The sequence below is a fragment of the Pseudoliparis swirei genome, chromosome 15 (assembly GCF_029220125.1).
Source record: "Pseudoliparis swirei isolate HS2019 ecotype Mariana Trench chromosome 15, NWPU_hadal_v1, whole genome shotgun sequence".
Classification (NCBI taxonomy): domain Eukaryota; kingdom Metazoa; phylum Chordata; class Actinopteri; order Perciformes; family Liparidae; genus Pseudoliparis; species Pseudoliparis swirei.
In genome coordinates this window covers 11,226,586-11,253,386 of record NC_079402.1, presented here as the reverse complement: position 1 = coordinate 11,253,386, position 26,801 = coordinate 11,226,586, and the positions used below count along the sequence as shown (strand labels likewise).

Here is a 26,801-nt window from a genome sequence, read left to right as displayed (position 1 = left end):
AGCGGCTGGCGGGACACTTATTAATATTCTTATTCTTAGGACAACCTCCGCGACGAGGACTCAAGTGTTACGAGTCCCTCTCTTGGTCCAGGAACCAACCACGGCTCGGCCGAGAGACGGAGGTCTACCAGCTGCAGCGATATCTCTCTTCAGTACAAAATGTCAGTGGAGAGTGTGAGGGCTCAGAATGGTCCCTGGGGGACTGAGGTCAGTAGGGGTAGCCGTGCAGACTCACCTCGGAGGCTGCGGGTCCGCCTCGGGTCTCCGCCTTCCGTCTCCTCGGATGGGTCGACAGGTGAAGAAATAGGTCTCACAAACAAAGTAGGTCCACAAACCGAATGTAAAGTTTAAGACTGCAAGGCAGCCAAGTATTTTATTCAAAAAAAGAAAGAAGAAAGAAACAAAGTACAATTACAAGTCAGTTCCCTCACGGAAGCCTGACGCTAAAACACAACCACTAAAAACTCTTTTTTTTCCCTGACCTCTCAAAAAACTCCTTTTTCCTTTTCCCTGTTCGTCACCTTTATACCCTCGGCTCCTCCCACTTTTACCGGATATCCGTCCCTCTTTGGGGTGCTGATGGGGGGTTCATCCCCCCCCCCCCTCTCTCTTCCTGAGAGGTTCTGGAGAGACTCTCTGTCCCACATCAAAGAGGGGGACTGTTGTCTCGGCTGGTTTAGATGAGCTCGGTCACCTCGGTGACCTGTCTCCGGGTGTCTCCTCTTATCTCTCAGGCACTTAGGGTACCCTCTTTATGATGCTTTCAGACCTGGTGAGACTTCCCGTGGGCAGTGACACAGAACACACTCTAACCGGGGGTCAGTATACAGAACAGATGGGAGACATAGGTTACATTATCATATCAAAGACCATTGATCTACAGGCAGGTTAACACACATGAATTCAGGTTTGTGTTTATTCACTCCGCAATACATCCTCCTGGGCCCATATGGTGCGGATATGGGCTCCGAACACACAATCAACCAGGTCTTCATTTGAATATCACCAGAGGTGCAATGTTTACCTCTGGTGTCGGCGTGGGGCCCCTGAGTGAGTTCAGACAGAGGGTCACCGGTTGTAAACGCCAAAGATGACCACTCAGGACCCGTGTTCTGTCACACCTGGCCCTCTGCTTATCGTCCCAGCGATGGCCTCGACGCTTTCATTTGACCTTACAGCCACTCTCCCTGTCGGCCGGCCTGATGGATGCCTTGTTGCTTTCCTGTTGTTGTAGTCTAATGGAACTGGGGTCCCCTTTGATCTGTTTTATTACTCCATTCCGCATTCGCTTTTCCCGGCCTGGTCTACGGATCCTCGTGCTAATCCCAGAAAAATTCGCATTTATTTGTCCCACTTCTAACACATTAAGCATAACCTTGGCTCTGTTGAATCACTCTGTTAGGTAAGCAAGGCTTCTACTTTTTGTGAAAACGTGTAGGCAGCGTTGTGTATCTCTCAGGATTTAGACAGCTGGAGACATTTGGCTTGAGCAAAGCTGGGGGGCAACTTTCTGGACCTGTATCGACGAGGTTTCCTGACACGGATGAAACCAGTTGACCTCTTAAAGCCACAGGGTCGTCTTTGCTGCCATAGAACCAAACCAGTCATCTTTGATCACTTGCTGTATTTGTTGAGGTTGTATGACTCTCGTTTGTCTCCTTAAGCCTTTCATTCCACTCCTTTTTCAGTTTGTTTCCCCATGCATCTACCCACGGCCGTCACTCGTATGTCTCTCATCTTCTCTCTTTTTTTTGACATCCTGCCCACAGATTCCTCTCCTATTCATACGTAATGTCTCCCTCTCCCTCTCTCTCTCCTCGTCACTGTCTTTGTTCTCATTCCAATCGGTACGTTGTGTGAGAGCGAAAAAGAGGCGTCGCTGTTTTTTCTTCACCTTTTGGGAACTGCAGCATCTGGTTGGATAATTGATACAGCATATATCAACATGTAAACGACCCCCAGGTTGTGCATGAATGTGCGCAGCACGTCATTGACCCGAGTTCACTTCAGCTGCTAATGCGAAAAATCTGATTAATGTTGCAAACGGGGACGAAGAAGAACTGCGCGGATGCTTCCGTGTCTATTGGACATGTTTGCCAAGCTTGTCCTGAAGTACTGGTGATCTGCAAGGATATATCATCTGTCCATCTCGGTCAGTACTCTCGGTGTGTTTACAGACCGTCTTCCCCTCGCTCTCCCCTTACGTCTTCTCTGCTCAAATAGCTGATTCAGGCCCAGGCGTACTGGAGCTCGTGTAACTTATCCCCAGCAGCTACATTTATTAATGCGGTCCTTGTCAACTTGACTATAAATGATACACTTAGCTTCGGTAGCGTGGTCTCGGATGTCTTTCAGCTGCTTGGTCTCGGGTGTCTTTCAGCTTCCCTTCTCTCCTTCGCCCGGCACAAACTGTAAATGGGCCTGGCCCACCATATTTTATGCATTAATGACCCACTCAGGCTCGCTTTCCTGTTCCAGACTTCATTTACCTTTTAACTGTGGCAATTTCTACCCTCGCTCACGCATGCAGGCATTCTTTCACAACAGATTACTGTTACACAGATTGCATTAGCAATGTTGTCGATGCGTTTTGTAGATCATGCATGCTACTGCTTACTTACAGCTTGTTTTTATTTGGCTTCCCTGACACCTTTTATGCATTATTAACCCGATTTCCCGAAGGGCTTTTTAAAGACGTTGTACAGCATGAGCAAATACTTAAGGGGATGGTAACTTTTTTTATGTTTCTTTTCAGTTAGAAGCTTGTGTCTCCATACGATAAAAAAAAAGTTACATTGTGTTTTGCATTTATTACTATCTGATTTATTATTGTATATTGGAAGAAAAACCTTTACTTCTAATGCAAATATCGCTTCAAGCTCTTTAGTACACCGAGGATTTCTAAAGAGAATGTCAAAGCACCGCAACATTTCTTTCTAAGGACCACACGCCGGCTGAGGGCCGTAAATGCCACTATCTGCATCTACTCTCAAGGAGAGCATTTTTATCACATTCGCCCTGCTGATAAGCAAATACTGGTACACTGGCTGGACTGCCTGTTGTTGGCAAAAACGTAATCTTTTATCTAATGTAAAACATATGACACTTCAAAGGCTGAATAGATTGGGTCAGCATGCAGCCGTGGAACATTCCCTGTCCGGTTGTACAACACCGCACCATAAAGACTAAAGTCCTCAATGTTACACTGTAATTTCCATAACACGTGTATGTTATCTTCAGGATAATTATGGTACCACATTTTATGTTAGTCGGCTACAGTAAAGGGCACTGAAAAGACACAAATAACTGCTTTCAGGTCGACGGACAGTAGCTCGGAGGAGACCACGGTCCCTGTGAGACTGCGTTGGTCCCATCCTCGGCTGCAAGCCCATTAGACCCCTGCTAATGACTCATCGAGGGCCATCACCTAGCAACTAGCCTTCCTACTGATGGAGAGCATCAGATACATGGAGGCTGTTGGCAGATCAAATAAGGAAAAAAACAGTCTAATTATTATTTTAAAAATGAGATTTTGTTCACCTTAATGTTCCGAATCAAAATGCTATGTATTACGCTAAGAGGTGGTTAAGGTCTTTGACTAGCTGTCATTGTGCAAGTAATGAGTCTGTCTGCTGCTTTTAGGAGGCAATACAAGATTATTTCAGAGTACAAACAGGCCGTCGCTGACACTGCAGCTCACATGTTTTCTCCACCTCGGTAGCACGGGTGTTAAATATAGCTCGTGTGGGAAGTTCTGGCAAGAGACAGCTAGCTGCCTGCTAGGAGGAGAACCGAGCAGCACATACCTACTAACTGTGGGTGACTGTCGGGTTTAACAAGGACGATGCCGAGTGCTGAAATAACTGTATTTGCAATAGTTTTTTCTAAAATAGTGTTTGACCATCACTTCACAAATTGTTGTCCATCATGTCGTATTGTGCCCGTCTGTGATGAAGAAGGGGTTTGCCTTGAGTGATAAAACTGCAAAGATTTTGTATCTGCTTGTGTAAATACGGAACTGTTTGTGAGCAAGTTCCCCCGGTCCAACTTCATAGGCTCATGTCAGCGTTGTAGCTGTAGCTTCTTCTGCTTTTATTTCTGCCTAAAAACAGCAGTTAGAATGAGCACGACTCAGCGACTCTGATTGCTGCGGCAATTGATGTGAGCAATTATGTCGATGTGAAGAGTGAATTCGCTGACTATTTGATAAGATGTATGACTGCAATTCTGTGAATATATGGTTTACATTTTTATTTTGAAACAACCCAATTTCCCAACTTTGGCCAAGGTTTCGTGCAATGACTCGAAGTTAATCGCTAAATAGTAAACATTCTGCGCTGTGTATCTCTGTACTGGGTTGACCTGTGTGTGTTTGTGTGTGTGTGTGTGTGTCTGTCTGTGTGTGTGTGTGTGTGTCTGTGTGTGTCTGTGTGTGTCTTAGGTGCTGACGGAGCAGGGCTGTGTGTTCCAGGAGAGACATGGCTGGGAAAGACCGGGCTGGTTCAACAAAGACGGGCCCGCTCCTGTGAGACTCTACAAACATAAACTGTACACACGCATGTGCACGCTAATGATCTATTTACAACCACATATTGACAATAGGCACTTTATAGGAAAGATGTAAACAATCGAGATGCACATTTTTCCACAAGGCTTGCTGTTAGAAAAGACTGATAATAAGGCACGACATTGACACAGCATCTGGCCCAAATTATTTGTTGTCTGCACATGGAAATCATATTGATCAATGAGTCTCTAACTATTTGTTTGTCTTTATTTTTGCAAAGCTTATAGACTATGATTACTACGGGGCTTATGACATCAAGAAGAATGTGAACTACAAATACAAAGAATTGCTGGGAAAAGAGTACACGTTTGGCTTCCCTCCACATCATGACGTGGTAAGATCCCAAGCGTAAACGTGTGTGTGTGTGTGTGTGTGTGTCTGAGAATCATGTGTGTTATTTCGCAGAACAATGTAATTTAATCAAATTCAGCTTCCTGTTTTGTCAAAGTCTTTGTGCCCAGAAACCCCTCAGGGTTGCCAGATGAATGTGAACTCTCTGAAGGCCCCCCTGTGGCTGAAGGGAAATGACAGTCATGAACAATGCAGTGTTGAGGGAACTGTTAGTGAAGTTTATAGTGCATCATGATAAACTAACTCTACCGATCTGGATGTCAGAATCTAGTTTTCCCTTTTATTTTTACAGTGCTAAATGTCTGCTTCACGGATCTGCATCCAAATATTTAATAAATGTCATGTTTGTCAACGAGATAGAGACTTATTACCTCAGGCACGTCTGGAGGAAATGTCTTAATATGAAGTGATTCAATTTGTTGGTCCACGGTCAAGTATTCATATGATAATTATGTCAATTTCACACAAATGTCTAGAAGGATGAGATGGTGATGAATGATGAAGCGGCAACATTTAGAAGCAAACTGCAACTTACAGGCTGACGTTCTATTTGTTTGATTGCAGATAAAGAGTGAGTGTCTCTCGTGTCGACATGGCGTGGTGGTGTTTGACATGTCCTACTTTGGAAAGTTCTATCTCACTGGACCAGATGCCAAGAAGGCGGCTGATTGGCTGTTCACTGCTGATGTCAACAAGAAGCCAGGTCAGTCTGCTGCAGAGAGCACGCACAGACAAACATGCGCACACACACACACACACACACACACACACACACACACACACACACACACACACACACACACACACGCACGCTCAGACAGATGGGCTAGAAGATTGACAGAATGAAGAGGGTCGACCCATGGTTAGGGAGACAAGGTGCCAACACAGGAGCAAAACAGACCACTCATAGTAAATACCAGTTTATGGTCTCTGAAAATATTTTTCTGGGACTTTTCAAAATCTACAAACTGACAGCTGTGCCTGCTTATCAAAGGTGATTCCAAAATGTTGACTTTCATTGTATATCAAAATGATCAATAACATCATTATCATCGAATAGCATCATATGTGTCAAGATTTCAAGCAAAATGAAAGATATATCATGAATATAAATAGAGATAATATAAATAAATGAAAAATGCAACAGTAAATTGCTGGAATAACCCGTCATAATGGCAAAAGACAACTTTTGTGCCGAGTCTTCATTTCCCAGGAGATCACCTGATGGCAGATGGAAATGCAAACTGAAAAGAAGGCTTATAGGAAACCAAGCAAAACATAATGTGTCGTTATTATATGACCTTTATATTTACATCACAGGGATAAGTTAAAACAAAAAAAACAATGTATCTTTTGATATTTTAAGCTTTCACAGCTGCTGTTTATTTTCTGCAGCCTATGTCTTTTGTGTGCTAACATCTACTTACTCGTGATTATCCTCCACTAAGTATGACAACCAGATCTCACCCCACCTACGGAGGTGCTCAAAAGCTTTTTTGACATCTTAGATGACGCATCGTGTGGCCTGGCTTGCGGCCTCCTTGCCGCTCACTCTCTCCTCGGTGCACCCAGTTCTCACTTGCAGCACGAACAGCCGTCGCACTCGCCCCGAGAAAATCTATTATCTCAGCAGGCCGACCCGGGCGTCGCTGACACATCGACACACAGTTTTCGTTACCACCAGTGACAGAATGATGAAACTGTAACAATCAATTGTTGAAATGAGAGATGACTGGGGAACGGCCATGGTTTAGCTATCAGCAACTTTGACCAACGGATTAGGGGGATTGTTTTTCTCCTGTAATTAGATGAACACTTTATTCACTGGGAAACTATGTTGATGATATTCTCATAATGAATATGTTTTGCTGAGTGATGGGGTTTGTATTTCAGTCGTAACTATTTTACAAATATGGCAGAGATTTATTGTTTCCTCTTAAAGGCAAGTTGTGAAAGAAGTGCACTTGAGTTTACTTAAAGCTGTCCATTGTTATTCACATGCAGGGGCGGGGGGTGGGATAATAACACATAACACGTACAAATAAAGAATCATTTACAAATCGAAGATTTACCTCAAATTTGATATTTTCCTTTGCCATTGTTTCAAGACACTGCACCCTCTAAATTGGCCTATAAAGTCACCCGTTGGTTGTGTGTGTGTGTGTGTGTGTGTGTGTTCCAGGCTCCACTGTGTATACCTGCATGCTGAATAAAGGAGGAGGGACTGAGGCCGACCTGACAGTGAGCCGACTGGAGCCTGGTGCTGCCAACCTGCCGCTGGCACCGCAGTCCAACGGTGAGGAAGAAGAGTGTGTTGTTTTCATATCTGTCTGCTATACTGATCGATTGCTCCCTCGGTTATTCAATTACTCTCTCTATCATTCCATCACGCTCATGTTTTTGTCATTTTAACTGTTGTATTGTGTCTATCTGTCATTGTGTCGCATCTTATTGTTTTGTTTACTGTTCTTTTTATTGTCCTTTCTCCCAGTATCTGTATGTATGTTGTATTCACTATTATATTCTCCAACCCATCACTCTATCTTCTCTTCATATTCTAGCGATCTCTTTTATGTGCTGTTTTGTCTGTCGTTGTACTTTATGTTTGCGATCAGTAATTGGATGTTGTTTCACTGTCAAAGTTTCTTGACGTACTCCCCCGTAATCACGGCTTCCTTCTTTCTCGCTTCCCGCCCTCGCTCCAGGTGATGTGTACTACCTGGCCATCGGAGGCGGTGTAGCGGAACACAACTGGAACCACATCAGAACAACTCTTCAGGACCAAGGCTTCCACTGCGAGCTGACAGACCACTCTGAGGACATGGGGATGATCAGCATCCAGGGACCCAAGAGGTGGGGAAAGAAAAGAAGGAGGAAGAGGGGAAAGAGGGCTACGATTAAACGGAGATATTGTTGTGATTTAGAAATCCAGATGAGAAAAAAGGGCAAAAGGAGTGAGTGAGGGCAGTGAAGAGGAAAAACAGAAGGAGGGAACTCTAAAATGTGTTATGATTCACCTCCTGGAGACAAGAGGTGGGGGAACTGAAAAGACGAGCAGTGCGATCAATAAGAGGAGAGCGGGTAAAGACTTGGCCTGAGGCATAAGAGGTGAAAGAATACAGAGACAGAGCTTGATTGAAAACAGGAGAAAGTAGCCGAAAGGTTCGAGGGTAATTCTGCAGTTAAACGTGGCCCTTGGCTGTCTCACGAAGCTGTGAACCCTGCAAAGTAAATTAAAATCTATTTTTCAACGTGGTGAGTGATGATGATAAAGATTTCTCTGAGCAGTTGCGCTCTCCGTCTCACAAACAGTTTACACCTTGGGTTATTGTTATCAAACCTGAGTCATGGAGGGACCTGTTAAAGACGTCCATTAGGATCCTAAATGACACATGATTCCAAATGCACTTATAGTTTTGCGTTCGGTCATTTTCTGGCCATGCTAGCATGGCGGCTCTTTAGATGGCAAAGTCTGCCAGTCTCCATACAGCAAATACTGTATCCATGGTCCCCAGGGGGATGGATTGGAACAACTTTGCTTGATTACCCATTCAATTGTCCAATTCTTTGGTTTATAACCTGTACAACTAATGACATTCCAATTGGGTTCAGCTGTGCTTGGGTATTTTGTGAAAATGTCTGTAATAACTGTATAATTACAGTAGGATTAATACAATATTATTTGAGGACAAGTAAGACCTCACAATAGAGACTGGTGATCATATTTGAGGCTCCTCAACTGTAAACTCTGCTCATTCTGAATGCTCAACATGACATTAGTAACTAGAATGGGCACTCGGTAGAGCGCATACCTTCGCATATCACAAGATTGGGCATTGAATTATGAACATTTTGGCATTAGTTGCATGCCAATTGGACAAAAATGTATCGTGCTATGGTAAAAAAAGAGTTTGACCTTTCCATGACCTTGACCTTGACCTTTGACCCGATTGATCCCAAAATCTAATCAAATGGTCCCCGGATAATAACCAATCATCCCACCAAATTTCAGGCGATTCAAGAACATTTTGACCTGTTCATGACCTTGACCTTTGACCCGATCGATCCCAAAATCTAGTCAACTGGTCCCCGGATAATAAACAATGATCCCACCAAATTTCATGCGATTCGGTTCAATACTTTTTGAGTTCTGCGAAAGATTTTGACCTGTTCATGACCTTTGACCTTTGACTTTTGACCCGATCGATCCCAAAATCTAATCAACTGGTCCCCGGATAATAAACAATCATCCCACCAAATTTCATGCGATTCGGTTCAATACTTTTTGAGATTTGCGAATAACACGCATACAAATAAATAAATAAATAAATACACGGCGATCAAAACATAACCTTCCGGCATTTTCAATGCGAAGGTAATTAAAGGTAATCCTATAGAATCATATCTCTCCACCTGCAGCACCTGCCACGATGACTCCCCAGTGTAAACACGGCAGTGATGACCTTCAAATGCACAATGTCAAAAACTCTTTTACCATTTGCAGATGTTAGATCCCTGCTGTTGGGCTCGTGCTGTTCTCCCTTTAGTTTCTGTTTTTTGGAGCCTTGGTGATTTCTGAACATCTCACACTATTCCAGTTTGACCTCTCGTCCATCAGAACCTTCATCCATTGATTTCTTCATCCTAGGATGAGAACTTGTGTATAGTACAGAGGAATGGTACTGCACATTCGGACATGGGATGTAGTCCAAGCTTGTCACTCCTCTCGCTTCCTACAGTTTTCCGTGTGTTCTTCAGTCTGAGAGTAAGGCGGGCCACCTTTTACCTCTTCCTGATCTCGTTCTCTGAACTCCTCAGCTGTCTTTTCTTTCCCTTGAACCTTCCCTCCTCCCCAGCTCACCGCCCTGCATCTTTGTTCTTCCCTCTTACCCGCAGCGGGGTTAGGCCACTCTGTTCTCTGTGTGGGCTGCGTCGATTTCTTCTCCGTGAGACTCTTTTCTCATCTTCTGTTCTTTCTTTTCTCTCAGTCCTCAGGTCTCTGTAGATCTTATTCAGTTCTCTCTTGAAGTCTGATTCTGTTCCTCTCGCTCTCATTGCTTACGTCAAACCAGAAATCAGTGCGTGAATTGTCTCTTTTCTACTAATTCTACTGTGGCTTTTGTTCACTTTGTCGTGAGTATCGGAGAGCAACAGAAACAATGACGGGACCGCGTGCTCAGCTGATCGCTGTGCAGGCCGGCTTCTGCCTGGAGAAAGACCTGTGATCCGCTGGAGCTACGGAGGAGGGCTCGCGGTTGCAGATCGCGTCTCAAGCGGAGGCCTAAACCCAGGAGATACAAACCCTCGGTACCGTCGATCATAACGGGAACGGAGGTCTTTGGCGAATAAGACGGATGAGCTCGCGCTGGTAATGTAGGAGAGGATCTTCCATGAGAGCAGTCTCTTGTGATTCACTGAGACGTAGCTGCACACGGACTATCCGGATCACAGCGCCTTTGCCCGCTTCAGGACTGTTCGGCTGACAGAGACGCCACACAGAGCGGTAAGAAGAGGGGGCGGATCGCTGTTTATGTGAATGAACGGTGGTGCCATCCGGACCATGTGTGCGTGAAGGAGCGCTTCTGAACATTGAACTGTTGGCCGTGGGGATGCGCCTGTACTATTTGCCGAGAGAGTTCACGTCCGCCATTTTGGTTGTCGTACGTGCCGCCATCAGCTGACGCTGAGGAAGCTGTGGACACCATCCACTCCACTGTGTCTGCTCTGCTGAATCATCAGCCTGGAGCATTCATGGCTATCACTGGTGACTTTAACCACACCACATTGGAAAAAGCTCTGCCAACCTTCCATCAATACATAGACTGCCCAACAAGGAACAATAAAACTCTGGACTTGCTGTATGCTAATACTAAGGATGCATACAGCGCCACTGCCCTTCCCTCGGCAGGTCTGATCATGACCTGGTCCGCTGACACCCAGGTATGTTCCTCTGGTGAAGAGGCTGCCGGTGACCACCAGGACTGTGAGGAGGTGGTCTCTGGAGGCTAACGACGCCTACAGGACTGCTTCGAGTCAACGGACTGGGATGTGCTGTGTGGACCGCACGGGAGGACATCAACAGTATGACCGACTGCATCACGGAATACATCAAGTTCTGTGAACACACCACCATCCCATCACGGACTGTGCGCTGCTTCCCCAACAACAAGCCCTGGATCACCAGGGACCTGAAGGCGCCTGACAACATGTAGAAAGCTGCTTTCAGGTCTGGAGACAGGGATGAGCTGCGGGAAGCCCAGCGCAACCTCAAGGTGAACCTCAGGGACGGCAAGGACTCCTACAGGAGGAACCTGGAGGCCAAACTCCAGCTGAACAACACAAGTCAGGTCTGGTCTGGCATGAAGCAGATATCTGGCTTCAAGGTGGAGGGAGACAGCCAGGGGCTCCCTGGAGAGGGCCAACGAGCTGAACTGTTTTTTCAATAGGTTCAGTTCACAGCCCTCCCCCCTCCCCTCCCCACATCACACCCCCCAAACACCTCCTCCCTCTGTCCCCCTGCTGAGCTGCACATCCACCGAGCCCTCAATAACAATGGGCTCCTCCACCTCCCTCTCTCTGTGACGACCGACCAGGTGAGAAGACAGCTGGAGAAACTACACCAGCGCAGAGCTGAAGGTCCTGATGGCATCAGCCCCAGGGTCCTAAAGACCTGCGCCACCCAGCTGTCTGGTGTCCTGCAGCGCCTCTTCAACCTCAGCCTGAGGCTGGGGGAAGTCCCGGTGCTGTGGAAGACGTCATGCCTGGTCCCTGTCCCAAAGAAGTCAGCACCATCTGGCCTCAACGACTACCGACCGTCGCCTCACCTCCCATGTGATGAAGGTGCTGGAGTGGCTGGTCTTGGCCCACGTCCGGCCGCAGGTGAAATCATCGTTGGACCCTCTGCAATCTGCTTACCAGCCTCATGTGGGAGTGGACGACGCCATCATCTACCTGCTGCAACGAGCTCAGTCGCACCTGGATGGAACCGGTGTCTCTGTGAGAGTCACTTTCTTTGACTTCTCCAGTGCATTTAACACCATCCAGCCACTGCTGCTGAGTGAGAAGCTGCGTGTGGCCGTGTGGACGCCCCACCATCTCCTGGATCACTGACTACCTCACAGGCAGACCACAGTTTGTCAGAATGGGCCGTGTGCTGTCTGGAACGGTGGTCAGTGATGTTGGAGCCCACAGGGAACTGTTCTGTCTCCCTTCCTTCACCCTGTACACCAGTGACTTCCAGTACAACACCGAGTCATGCCATCTGCAGAAGTACTCTGATGATTCTGCAGTGGTCGGGTGTATTAGGGATGGACGGGAGGAGGAGTACAGGGCAGTGGTGAGTGACTTTGTAAAGTGGGCCGATGAGAACCACCTGCGGCTGAACGTGGCCAAGACCAGAGAGATGGTGGTGGACTTCAGGAGGAAGGCGACAGCTCCTACACCTCTGAGTGTCCTGGGAGTGGACGTGGACATGGTGGAGGAGTACAAGTACCTGCTCCATCGACAGCCGACTGAACTGGAAGGCCAACATCAACGCTGTGTACAAGAAGGGATGAGTCGACTCTTTTTCCTGAGGAAGCTTCGATCCTTCAACGTGTGCAGCAAGATGCTGGAGTTATTCTACCAGTCGGTTGTGGCCAGTGTACTGCACTTTGCCATTGTCTGCTGGGGAGCAGCATCGAGCCGTGACACCAGCCGCCTTAACAAACTGGTTAGGAAGGCTGGCTCCATCATCGGCTGCCAGCTGGAGCACCTGGAACAGGTGGTGGAGAGGAGGACGTTGAAGAAACTGGTGTCCATATTGGACAACCCGAACCACCCTCTCCACCACCTCCTACAGGGACAGAGGAGTACTTTCTCCAGACGTCTCCTCACGCTCCGCTGCCACAAGGAGAGATACAGGAGAACATTCCTGCCGACGGCTATGAGGCTCTACAACAGTTCACCTCTTGCCAGATCACCCTAACCCTTCTTATATTTTGTGTTTTGGTTTTTTATTCTTGTGTGTTGCTGCTACTGACTCGACAAATTTCCCCTTGGGGATTAATAAAGTATATATCTATCTATCTATCTATCTATCTTACGTCAAACCAGAAATCAGTGCGTCACTAGCAGCAGTAGATGTGTATATGTATGTATGTATATATATATATATATATATATGTTTTGTTTTTTACTGCTATATATATATTTATATATATTTATACATGTATGTATATATTTATATATATGTATGTATATATTTATATATATATACATATTTATATATATATGTGTATATATATATTGTGTTTGTATGTGTTTCATTATTAATACACACATATTTTACTGCTGTATATATATATATATATATATAGACATATTTATATTGTGTATGTGTTTCAATATTAATACACATGTGCATAAAAGGAAGTTGATTATGGAGCTCATTGAGTTTTCCTGAGCATCCAAAGCGCATTCAGCTTGTGAGTGTTTGTATTTACATGAGTGGATGTTTCCTTGTGTGCGTGTCAAGATTAGCATCTCGATTGCCTCCCTCTGCACAGTGGCGTAATGATTCTCACTTCCTTTTTGATTGTTTTTGCCACATATGAGGGATTGTAGAAAATTGTCTCCAATGTTTGGGGTTTGTTTCCTTATGAAGCAAAAATCATTCGTCTCCCAAAGATTCTCCAGAGAGGAGGGAGTCTCTAGCTTTGGCAGCGCTCTCCAAAGGGTGAAACTGTTTGCTTGATGGTTTGCTTTGTAATTATAAACCTTATTTATAATATATGAAATTATGTGATATCCTGTAAGAGAGCGCTGTGTATGTCTGCATCCTCTGAGCCACAGCTGAGAGGCACAGTTAAGTGGCAAGACAGAGACACAAATTGGTGGTTGCAAGTCTTTCTTCCACAACACACACACACACACATACACACACACACACACACATACACAGAGCAATTCAGTGATTATATATAGCTCATTGGCCTTGCTCTTGGTCTTGGGAGTTCAGTGAACAACGCAATGCTTCAGTCCAGAAACTTGAGGACAGCCTGAAGAAAACATTAGCCTGTGCATCATTCCAGCAGATGCAGGAAATAATATAATAAATATATGTTCTCTTCATGTATGACTACATCCTCATACATATCTTTCTATATCCAACGATGACCACATTGATTGCTTTTTAGAACAAATAAAAAAAGGGACACTCACTCTGATGCACACACATGTACAGCTCACACAAATGTAACCTGAACCTCTTCCCCAAATATCTTGCTTCCTATCACACTGTTGGAAACAGATCTCCCAGAAAAGGCCTCTGCCTGCCCACTCACACACACACAAGCAAGGGAAGCTAAACTTAGTACATTTTTTCGGTTGACTCATTTTTATGTAATATTGATTTTTAGTGCGCGCTTGGTTTGTGGGAGGAGAGTTGGTACAAATATAACGAGTACTCTTGTAGTTTTCCTAAAATATTTAAGATATCAAAATAAAATAAAAAAAGATCATTTGAATATTAAAAGGCACACAGAATAAGTATTGTTCAACTCACTGTGTGCACAGGTGTAAACTCAAAGTATATTGATCAATGGAGCACCACTGCTTCTGTGTTTTCTCCTCATGTGCAGCCGAGAGGTGCTGCAGGAGGTGTTGGACACAGACCTGAGCAACGACGCGTTCGCCTTCTCTACCCACAAAGTTGTCAACGCAGCAGGGCATCAGGTGAAAAGACACACACACACACACACACGCATGCACACAAACACAGTGCCTCAACTTTTTCTACAATAATTGGATGAGCTTCCAAATAAGCCTGTCTGTGCTAGATGAATAAAACAAATACTCTTAATTTAATAATACTGGAGTGAAACTGTTTTGATTCAGTCAATGTGTGTGTGTGTGTGTGTGTGTGTGAGAGGACAGATGGCATGTTTCAGACGTCCTTGTGACTTCCTTAGATATCACAAATGTCCTCACCTTTTATTTTTCTCAACTCCTTTCAACCTTCTACGTCTTTCTGCTTCCTCCCCTGAGGTCTAAACTCAAAAGGTTTTCCACTGTTGTTTAGGGGAAATCATTTATATATACTTGAGCAATACGTTTCATATAGTTTTCAAACAACAATGCTGTAAGGCGATGGCGCCTCAGTTTGACCTCCACACTGTTCCTGGCCTCGGATCAAAAGGAGCATGTTGTACCGGCTCATGCAGCGACACATATGTCCACTCACACTCGCTCTGTCTTCGTCGCTGGTGCATGAATTATGCATGAATTATGCAACACTCCGGTGATTGCAGTGAGCATCTTCTCACAGTTCTGCAGAGGTGTTTGCATGTGAGTGGGTTTTGTGTGTGTGTGTGTGTGTACTTTGTTTGTGCTGCGTTCCAGCTGGTTGCTGGCCTCGTCTGGGTGACATTTTAATGGCTGCACTGCTGTGAGAACAGAGCTCTCTCTCTCTGCCCTCTGCTCCCCTCATAGCTCATTAGACTCTCTCTCTCTCTCTCTCTCTCTCTCTCTCTCTCTTCCCAACTCGCCAGTTGAAAGGAGTGCGCTGACATGCGTGTTCGGTCATGTGAATTCATGTTTATATGCATTTCTGTACTTGTGCTCTGCGGGGCCGTGTTTGGTGCTTGCCTGGTGACCGTGTGAGTGGCGGCGTGCATGAGGCCCGCCTGTGTTTCTGTGTGTTTAAGACTGCCGCCTGTGTAGCTGGTGTGTGTGTGTGTGTGTGTGTGTGTGTGTGTGTGTGTGTGTGTGTGTGTGTGTGTGTGTGTGTGTGTGTGTGTGTGTGTGTGTGTGTGTGTGTGTGTGTGTGTGTGCGCTGAATGAGTGTGGGCCGACTGCCCTCCACGGAGTTTCGTGCTGTACATATGGGCCCAGGGTGATCCCTGGCTGGCCAGATGGCCTGGCTTTCACAGCACCCACTGGGGAACTATTGGAGAGAGTTTTCCCTCCTCTTTTTTAAATTATTTTTTTGACTTCCTTTCACATCTTCTCACTCGCTTCCTTTCCTTTTTGGTTTTCTTCTTCATTGTGTATACTATTTTGCATCCAGAGCATTCTGGTATTTTTTAACATGGGTGTTATTACCTTCCCATTGAAAATGCCGGAAGGTTATGTTTTGATCGCCGTGTATTTATTTATTTATTTATTTGTATGCGTGTTATTCGCAAAACTCAAAAAGTATTGAACCGAATCGCATGAAATTTGGTGGGATGATTGTTTATTATCCGGGGACCAGTTGATTAGATTTTGGGATCGATCGGGTCAAAGGTCAAGGTCAAAGGTCATGAACAGGTCAAAATCTTTTGCAGAACTCAAAAAGTATTGAACCGAATCGCATGAAATTTGGTGGGATGATTGTTTATTATCCGGGGACCAGTTGATTAGATTTTGGGATCGATCGGGTCAAAGGTCAAGGTCAAAGGTCATGAACAGGTCAAATCTTCTTGAATCACATGGAATTTGGTGGGATGATTGTTTATTATCCGGGGACCATTTGATTAGATTTTGGGATCAATCGGGTCAAAGGTCAAGGTCATGGAAAGGTCCAAAAAAATTACCATAGCACGATACATTTTTGTCCAATTGGCATGCAACTAATGCCAAAATGTTCATAATTCAATGCCCAATCTTGTGATATGCGAAGGTATGCGCTCTACCGAGTGCCCGTTCTAGTTCTCATTATGTTTTTATTGCGACCACAATGGCCTAACAGATAGAAAGATTGTTGACAGAAATCATAAAACTGTTATCTTTTTGTCTGATTAATGAAATCTAAAAACGTAATGGTGTCCCTGTAGCTGTTGTTGTAAACTGCAGAGCATAATTTTGGCTGTCAGCCATATTAATGTGCACGCATTAGAGTTTCTATACATTGAGGCAGTCGTCGGCCTTTGATTGAACTTGTGTCCACCCTAGAGCTGTAGCAGCAAACACAGAGAGCTAGTTTGCTTCTGCAAGTTTCAGAATTGGAAAAACAAAATGTCAGGATACTCTCTGTGCGCTTCTCATCGATGCCCACTATACAATAGACACATTCCTATTACTGGTAATCGTTCCTCAGACGTTTTGGGTTTACTTGCAGTTTGAAAAACACTTTTTTTTCGAAGATGTCTATTAAATTGAGTTTCTTGGAAACTGTGCCCCATTAAACTCTGTTTTACTGGACTTTCTAAAATCTCTACAATAGAAGTTTTCGAGTCCAAGGTTTTCATGCCCAATATTCATAATGGATGTAATTATGAGAATAACACCCACGTTGGTAAATACCTTCTGATCCATCGTCTCCTTTCCTACCTTCAGTATGCCTGCATTCTCTTATTCATCATCCATTACATTTCACCTCTTCTTTCCTCTCAGTCTCTATCTACCTCCCTGCACTCTCTCTATTCTGTTTCTCTTTCACCTCACTCCCTCCTTTTTGTCCTCTGTCATTTTCACCTCTTAACCCCCATCAATCTCTTTCAGGATTTAAAGACTTGGGGACATTGATGTCTCAAAGGAGATTACAGTTCCCCTGCTTCCCTCTTTGTGTGTCTGATCTTATCACTGCGTCTTTCCTTTTCCAATTCTGCCGTTTTGTTTTTTTGCTCTTCAGCGGCAGCAGCATTAGAATGCATAACGAGCACCGCATATCCGGTCCTTAACGATGGTGTGTGTGTGTGTGTGTGTGTGTGTGTGTGTGACAGAGCACAAGCAGAGACACGGCAGCTTGGGCCTCTACATGCCTCTCTCCATCACTCTCACCCTCCGCTCTCTCTCGTCCAGGTGCGAGCTATGCGTCTGTCATTTGTCGGAGAGCTCGGCTGGGAGCTGCACATTCCCAAAGACTCTTGCCTCCCAGTCTACCATGCTGTCATGGCTGCCGGTGCAAAGCACGGCATCATCAACTCGGGTTACAGGGCCATCGACTCACTCAGCATAGAGAAAGGTAAGTTATAAAAAGAGGCCATACTGAAGCTAACAGCCCGTGAGGTGCAGCTCATGTAGAGCTGTCTTTTCCTGCTAAGCTGAAGTATTTTCTCTTTCTCTCGCCCTGTGATCAGGGTACAGACATTGGCACGCCGACCTTCGCCCAGATGACACTCCCTTGGAGTCGGGGCTGGGCTTCACCTGCAAACTGAAGAGCTCGATCCCCTTCCAGGGCCGTGAGCGGCTGGAGAAACAGAAGGAGGAGGGGCTGAGGAGGCGCATCGTCTGCTTCACCATTGAAGAGTCAGTAAAGCCTGAGATTATCTGATAGTCAGAATTACATGAATGAAAGAGCAGAAAATTGTGATGTGAAATGTAATTACAAAAATGTAATGAAGCTTCCTGTAGAGGAGCCACTTCGACATCTTACACAAATTAATAAGAAGGAACTATAATACAAAATAATGTAGACAGTGGTCTTACTTGGAGAACAGAATCCTTAATGTTTATGCTTTTACCAAATGTGTGGTGAGAAAATGTAATGCTGATTATGACGTGCAGCCACAGATATGCTGATCAAGAAGCAGTTTAATGGAACATTATTTAACTTCCTGGCTGTCTGTTTCTTTTTAGACATTTTACACGCTAGATTTAAAGTTAATACATTCTTTTTAAATGCAAGTCTGAACTTTAAAAAAAAGAACTGTCTTTTTTTATTAGATCTTTTTCAAACCACATTTTAAATATTTCACTTGGTTTAGATTATGAGATGCAGAAACATTAACTCGTTGTGTGGTTATTATTAATGTTTAATTTTCAAATGGGGGGATAACATCTTGGAGTGAGTTGAGTAAAGTCTACAGCAATCTGCCATCAAGAGAACATTGCTTTCTTTTTTTTTATCAAATCTTTTTTATTGGATTTTTGACAGACATCACAATAACGATACAGTAGGTATACAACGTAGATGGTCTGTAGGAGAATTGCATAGTTACCCCATCCATCCCACCCTCCCCCCACCCTCACCCCTATGGTCACAAAAACAAAACAAAAAAACAAAAAACAAAAACATAACAAACAAAAAAGACATATCAAACAAGCGAAAAAGAAAGGGAATTAAATAAAAAGGGGTCAAAATTACATGAAATAAAAATACGGGTACTTCTTCATATTAATAGTCAATAAGAGTAAACAGAGAAAGCAAATAGAGTAATGATCAGTGTATTAAGGAGACAAGGAAAAGGGAATTGAAAAGTCTCTCCCTCCCACCAGATCTCATTCACACCTCATCAGCATCAGGGTTAATCGTAAGATCATTAATTAGCAGTAGTAAGGGAGTCCAGGTCTTGTGGAAGAGTGTCAGGGATCCTTGTAGTGAAAATCTTATCTTTTCGAGATTAATACACTGTAATAGGTCCTGTATCCACCTGTCATGTGTGGGTGGAGAGACATGCTTCCATTTAAGGAGAATGGCGCCTGGCCAGCAGGGTTGTGAAGGCGATGACCCGCTGGGTCGTGGTGGGCATGTTCTGTGTTGGGGGGACGCCGAATAAGGCAGTTAGAGGGTTAAGGGGTATGGGTGTGTTAAGGGCCTGTTCAAGGGTATTGAAAATACTAGACCAGAAGGCCTTCAGGCTGGGGCATGACCAAAACATATGTGTGTGATTGGCAGGAGACTGCTTGCATCTGTTACAGGCATCGCCTCTAAGAGGGAATATTCTGGCTAGTTTAGCATTGGTAAAGTGAGCCCTGTGTAGCACCTTGCACTGCATTAGACCGTGCCTAGCACAGATAGATGAGGTTTGCACCAAATGAAGAATGTCCCTCCACTTAATGTCAGATATGTCTACACCCAGCTCACCCTCCCAAGACTCTTTTACAGATGTAGTAGAGGCTAGGTCCAAGGAGGCAAGTTTCCATAGATAGTAGATACCAGCCTTTTTTGGTCGCAATCAAGGATGAGAAACTGGTCAATTCCTGATTCAGGGGGGCGGTTGGGGAAATGGGGGAACTGCTTTTGAGCAAAATGCCTAATTTGGAAGAAGCGGAAAAGATGACTGTTTGGCAGGTGATACTTGGCTGACAGGGATGAAAAGTCAGAAAAAACCCCATCTTTGTAAAGATTGTTGATTGTGACAAGCCGCTGGCAGCCCACATTTGGAAGGTGGGGTCCGAGCAGGATGGAAAAAATAAGTGATTATTTAATATCGGAGCTTGGATTGAGGCTCTGTGTAAGCCGTGTTGTCTTCTGAATTGAAGCCAAATCTTAATGGTACTGGTAACAATTGGGTTGGCTGAAATTTTGTGCGCCATTATGGGAAGTTGGGAGCATATCACAGAGTGTAAGGAGCTAGAAGAAGAGGAGATCTCCATGTGAACCCATGGTGGGCTGGGGTTAGGAATCTTTTGGACAGTCCAGTAAAGGAGTCGGATAATGTTAGAGGCCCAGTAGTAGTGGCGAAAGTTCGAGTGCCAAACCACCCTCCGACTTGGGGAGCTGAAGAATAGATCTTTTAAGACGGGCGGGTTTGCCATCCCAAATGAACGCATTTAGTTGGCTGTCAAGACTGGTGAAAAAGGATTTATTGATGCAAATTGGGATATGTTGGAAGAGATATAAGAATTTCGGCAGAATTACCATTTTAATAAGATTGACACGGCCAGCAAGGGATATGGGAAGTGAAGACCACCTAGATAGGTCCGCTTTGCATTTAGCTAAGAGTGTTTGAAAGTTTTTGGGAAAAAGATCTTTAAAGGAGCTAGTGATGGACACCCCAAGTATCTGAAGCCGTCTGAAGCAATATTAAAAGGGAAAGTGGTTGGGGGGAGTGTCTTCGCCAGTTGGTTCACAAAAAATAGTTCACTCTTATGGAGATTTAATTTGTAGCCTGATAAATGACCAAACTGCTCAAGGATTGACAATATAGGAGGGAGAGAGGAGGCAGGATTGGAGACGTATAGGAGAAGGTCATCCGCGTAAAGGGAAAGTTTGTGAACTGTACCATAGCGAGTGATGCCCTCAAACCCATTGTGGCCTCTAAGCCATATAGCTAGAGGCTCGATGGATAAATTAAACAACAGGGGAGAAAGCGGGCAGCCCTGACGTGTTCCACGTTGGAGATGGAAGGAAGACGATTGAATGCCATTTGTGTTTACTGATGCAGAAGGGGAGGCGTATAAAAGCTTAATCCAGGAAATAAATTTTGAGTCAAAGCCGAATTTTTCTAAAATGAGGAACAGGTAGCTCCACTCCACCCTATCAAAAGCTTTTTCCGCATCGAGTGAAACTATGACTTCGGGGACATCGGACGAAGGCGAGAAAATAACATTAAGTAGCCTCCTAGTATTAAAGAAAGAGTGTCTCCCTATCATAAAGCCTGTTTGGTCTAGCGGAACTATAGAAGGTATCACGAGCTGGAGGCGGAGGGACAAAATCTTAGCCAGTATTTTACAATCGACATTTAGGAGGGAGATTGGTCTATAGCTGCCGCAAAGAGTAGGATCTTTATCCTTCTTCAATAGTAGAGATGGAAGCCATGGACAGGGTTTGAGGCAATTTGCCTTCTTTAAGGGAGTCGTTATACATCCTTGTAAGAATTGGGGCCAAAAGAGACGAATATGCCTTATAAAACTCGACTGTAAAGCCATCCAGACCAGGGGATTTCCATTTTGCATAGATTTGATGGCTTCCTGTATCTCTAAAGTGGAGATGGGGTCCCCCATTCCGCCTGCGTTAACTACATCAATTTGGGGGAAAGTTAAGGAGTCAAGAGGATTTGGGTTTATTGTGCCAATTGTGGGGCATTCAGAAGTGTACAAATTATTATAAAATTCGAAGAAAGACTTGTTTATTTCAATCGGATCTGATACTAAATTGCCTTCGGGCGACTTTACTTTGAGGATTAATCTGGGCGTTAACTGCCCGAGCCTGTTGAGCCAGAAGCCTCCCGCCTTGTCCCTTGTTCAAAAAGCGCTGCTTAGTTTGCCTCAGTTGTCTCTCGACTACACTCGTCATTAAAAGGTCATGTTCCAAATGTAATAATATGCGTTTTGTATATAAGGTCGGTGAGGGGGAGGAGGAATACGTTTCATCTAATCGGAGAAGTTCTTCCAAAATTACCGACAGCCGGACCCTTTCATCCTTTCTTAGTTTGGAAACATACGATATAACCTGCCCACGAACATAGGCTTTGAGGGCCTCCCACACTGTTCCACAACTTACGTCAGCAGTGTCATTAATTTCAATATATAAACGAATCTGCGAATCAACAAAGCTCCTAAACTTGTCATCTGACAGCAGGTGGGAACTGAACCTCCAAACCTTGGTGGGAGTGACACTAAGAGGGAAGTGGATGTCAATTGATACAGGAGCGTGGTCTGAAGTAACTATTGGGTGGTATTGACAAGCGCTGGCAAGGTGTAGCAAGCTATCGTCCAGCAGAAAAAAATCTATTCGCGAAAATGTGTGGTGGACGTGTGAGAAAAAAGAGAAAGCTTTACTTTGAGGGTTTTTAAATCTCCAAGGGTCTGAGATTCCTAATTGTGATGCATAATTTGAGACTGCGTTGGCAGATTTTGAGAGAGTGCCAGGCTTAAGGGATGACCTGTCGAGATTCACATCTTGAATCAAGTTAAAATCTCCACCCATGATTATGCGGTGATTATCTGCGTTCGGGATTTTAGCAAAAAGGTTCATGAAGAATTGGTCATCATCAAAGTTGGGCGCATAAACGGAAACCAAAATGACAGGCATGCCCTGCAAAACACCTGAAACTATGACGTAGCGGCCATGATTGTCAAGAATAGTATTTGTTGGTACGAACATCACACTCTTGTGAATAACGATGGCCGCACCCCTGGCTTTACCAGAGAAATTTGAGTGGAAGTAGTGGCCCATCCACGCCCGCTTGTTGCGAAGGGTATCAGATGTTTTAAGATGTGTTTCTTGTAAAAATATAATGTCCCCTTTAAGGTGTTGCAGTTGAGTCAAGACCTTACCAATTTTAATAGCTTTATTCATTCCTCTGGTGTTCCAGGAGATCAGACGCACACTTCTGCCAGCAGTCGTCATACTGTTAGTCATATGGAAAGTCTAATGAAGGAGGTCTGAAGCCGTTGTGCTTCCTGAGGGCTGAGGAGAGAAGAGAAGTGGTGGGGGGGAAGAAGAAGACCGGGGAAGGGGGAAAAAACAGTACAACAAAACAAAAACAACAAAACAAAAAAACAAAAAAACAAGCGAGGGAAAAAAACAGTAGACAAACCATAAACAAAACAAAACAAAACCCATGAACCCAAATGTGACCATACCTGGAGCATCCCAAGTACAAATACAAACCTAGACTGAGCGCTATGGCTCGAAGCTCTACGACAGAACTTATCTTCCGGGGTCCCATTCCCTATTCTTCAAGTGAAAGCGATGTTATCGGAGTGGGCACATTCTGTTTATTCCTGACAGTCACGATAAGTGTGAATGTGGGAAGTTGTGTACGCGTCTGTATCTACCAGAGCATTGTGTGTGCAGGAGGGAGGACGTCTGGCGTGTTGGGAGTTGAAGTCAACAGACGTACATGTTGCTGTGCATAAAAACATATTCCATTAAATATGCTCTGGGTTCAAGTCCAACTTGTATGAGTTGATTTAGTGTGTGTGAAAGACACGGGGCTGTTGTTGACGCGCTCCCTTCTCTCTTCTTCTACCAGGAAAGTACCGATGTTCGGTCTGGAGGCCATTTTCCGTAACGGCACTCCTGTTGGTCAGCTGCGGCGCTCTGACTACGGCTTCTTTGTGGACAAAACGATTGGATATGGATACATCCGCAACCCTGATGGAGGAGTGGTAAAGGCCTTACACACACAACACTTATTCATTCACACTGCATTCCGCTCATTAAACTTTTGATGGCTCTGTGTTGAGTGCATGCTGTCGCTTTTCTGCCCAATTCTTCATAAATTAAAAACATGTTTTACCAGAATGGTGAGATAATACCACTTGTCTACATCCCCTCCCCCATGTGTTGAGTATAAATGTGCATTAAGATGAAGTATTGCACAAGCATGATGACAATATTTTGGAAATATCTCCTTTTTAACAATTTCAGGAATCAATAATAGTTTCATATTTTCTTATATTTGCTTTGGTACACCATACCTCTCAAATGTCTTGGTTGTGAGAATTAATACATCGACTTAACTAGAAAAACAATGTACTGTATTTGTTTTTTTTTCAAGAATGTAAGTTGGTAGGTGCATCAGTCTCTTTTTTTAAAGTATTATGATAGCCTCAGGCTGTCGGTCATTGCCCACCACTGACTTTACAGAGAATAATATGTTTTATTAGCCAGCATACAGTTTCTTGTGTTTCTCTCTCTATAATAATAATACAGACACACACAGAACAACAGATGGAGCATCAAAATATTGGTTGAAGAAAAATCCCTCTGATATGAGTTTTGAGATCCATATCTGAGTGTGTGTGCTCAACCTACACATGTGTGCGATAACGTGTGTGTCCGTGTGCACATATCCATCCCCGAGTCGTGACCATCAATGCAAAACAAAGCGGGTTGACCCTTGGCTTTGTCGAGCACTTCCATCTGGAGATGCACTCACTAAAACGTGAACACATGCGCTCTCACACAAACGCAGACAGACAAGTCTGAGGGATCTCGTCTCCTGTCACTCAGTCTGACAGAGCCCATCACCTCCAATCACATCACTGGCTTCAGCACAAGTCTGTGTGAGAAGTGTCTCTCCTCAAAAGATGTACGTGCAGAAAGCAACACTGTGTCTGCACTCCTGTGCTGGCCTCCACCCTCACCTCCCTCTCCTGTGTTGTCAGATCAGGGGGAGGAAGAGGAGGGGAATTCAAGTAATTAAAACATGTTCTTTGGAAATGTAAACAACGTTGTCACCATCTGATGATAAAACGGCAACTCCTCCTATGATATTGCTCTGTTAGCTGGAACTGCAGGCGAGATAACGATTAATTGTATATGACGTACAAGACGAGTCACCAAAATGATTATGTTTTACAGGAAGAGAAAAGAGGTATTTGGCATTCATCAATTGATAAATAAACATTTAACATTAGCACATCGGATCTAAACTTTGAAAATGTATTTTAAGTTCAGCTGGCTTCATCTGAAGCTTGGCTGCTGACGTAATAATGCAATAAAACAAACTATTGACCTAAAGTTGGTGAAGATGCCAGTGCTTAGTGTGAATAACACACTGATTTAATTGAGTTGCATGAATTGGGTTTAGATATACTGTAGAGTCACTTTAGAAACATGGTGTAATTTAGTATTTTAATATAATGCAGTTAGAGCGACTAGGGATGCTTTTAAGAATCTGAGATTAAGAGGATTTTGAGGGAGCACTAAATCCAGCCTGTAAATTATGTATCCTTTGGATGTTTGATGTTGTAACGAGCCAGCATGTGTAATATGTGTCCATTCAAACTGAGACGCTTCAAACTACTTCCTTTAACGTGGAAGTAGTGAAATCCAAAGGGGGGGGGGGGGGGGTGTGTGTGTGTGTGTGTGTGTGTGTGTGTGTGTGTGTGAAAGAGGGAGGAGGGAGTCAGTCGCTGAAAATGAGCTCTCTGGGTTACGAGGGCGCTGACATTGACTCACGAGTGAATGGATTGCTCTCGGCGTTCTCTAACTCCTGCGCCATTCTCTTCTGCCAGCTACGAACGCCGGGAAATTGTCCGTTCTGGAGTGCTCCGGCAGCTGGGAGCACTTATTGTCACAAAGAGTGTGGATTAATCGGTCATCTCGTTTTCGCCCTCTGTTTTAATCTTCATCGTCTCCTCATCCCCCACAATGTAAATTCCCTCTCCTTCTCCCCTCATCATCCTCTGATCCATCTCTTCTTTTTCCCCGTCAGGTGAGTGCCGATTTCATAAGGAGCGGCGACTTTACCCTGGAGAGGATGGGAGTGCTGTACAAGGCCAAGGCCCACCTCAAATCTCCGTTTGACCCTGAGAATAAACGTATCAAGGGCATCTATGCTTGAGAAGGACGGCGCACGAGAAAACAGAAGAAAACACACTGGTCAGAGAATGAAGCTGAGAGAGGTTTCGCAACTGTGATTTTTGTACTTGCAGATGCAGTGTTTTTACACTTAACATGCTGGACTCTGTCACTGCTATGCATCTTGAATGTGATAATTTGTTTAAAGATGATCTGAATGTAATATAACTGGAGGAGAAGAGATGGAACAGATGGTCTGAAATCTGAATCAAGATATAAAAGGGGCTGATCTGAATCTGGTATGAATGTTTTGTTATTCAACATCACATTTTTAAACCCCCTCTGGGTTTGAGAGTGACGCTGTTCGCCTGTGAGTAGCACGAGTATGAAGACAAATTCATTCCTATTATCTCCAGTAGTAAACTGGAGCAGAAGCGTTCGTAGTCCAGCTAAGCCTGTGCCTTTCCTGGACTGACCACATGAAAAATCTTTATTTTTAAAACAAAAATTAACAATAGCTGCTCCTTTCAAACAGTCAAATTCAGAATGTTTAAGTTAAATACTTTAGGATGACAACAGTTGCAGATAAATACCTTAAATTCAGCAGGTTTTTTATTAGGCTATAGGCTAGTCATACTTAGTTTGTCCTCAGTGCAGTATATTGTATTATGATGCAGTGCTTTAATAGAACTTTTTAAATGTGTGCTATGATGCCATTGTTCGGTTTAGGCAGACAGTGTTTCTCAGAGTTGGGGAGAGAGAGGGAGGAAAGAAAGCACCCTGAGGCTCAGACTACCAGACGGAGACAAAACACTGCTGGAGAAATTACAGGGAAAGACGAGTTATCGGAAAAGCAGCCGTTATAGATGAGACCCTGTTATTTCTGCTCCGTGCCCCATGTTGCTGTGCTCCGCGGCAATAAGCTGCTGTTGATGCCGTTCGCACACTCACTTCTCTGTGTTGTTATTATAACAGATGTGTTTTTGTTTGATAAGACGAGTC

General features: G+C 44.3%; 1 protein-coding gene across 2 annotated transcripts in view; it reads left to right on the top strand.

Moving 5' to 3' along the window:
* sardh (sarcosine dehydrogenase) overlaps positions 1 to 26,094 on the top strand; it is a 51,243-nt gene extending 25,149 nt beyond the window's left edge. For both annotated transcript variants that reach the window (XM_056432298.1, XM_056432297.1), the window contains exons 13-22: positions 4,442 to 4,525; positions 4,788 to 4,901; positions 5,483 to 5,621; positions 7,101 to 7,214; positions 7,624 to 7,771; positions 14,539 to 14,632; positions 17,681 to 17,843; positions 17,959 to 18,127; positions 23,524 to 23,659; positions 25,714 to 26,094. In XM_056432298.1, coding sequence (XP_056288273.1) covers positions 4,442 to 4,525; positions 4,788 to 4,901; positions 5,483 to 5,621; positions 7,101 to 7,214; positions 7,624 to 7,771; positions 14,539 to 14,632; positions 17,681 to 17,843; positions 17,959 to 18,127; positions 23,524 to 23,659; positions 25,714 to 25,842 — 1,290 coding nt within the window. In that variant the 3' untranslated portion in view covers positions 25,843 to 26,094. The remainder of the gene's footprint in view (positions 1 to 4,441; positions 4,526 to 4,787; positions 4,902 to 5,482; positions 5,622 to 7,100; positions 7,215 to 7,623; positions 7,772 to 14,538; positions 14,633 to 17,680; positions 17,844 to 17,958; positions 18,128 to 23,523; positions 23,660 to 25,713) is intronic.
* The last annotated feature ends 707 nt before the right edge of the window (positions 26,095 to 26,801 follow it).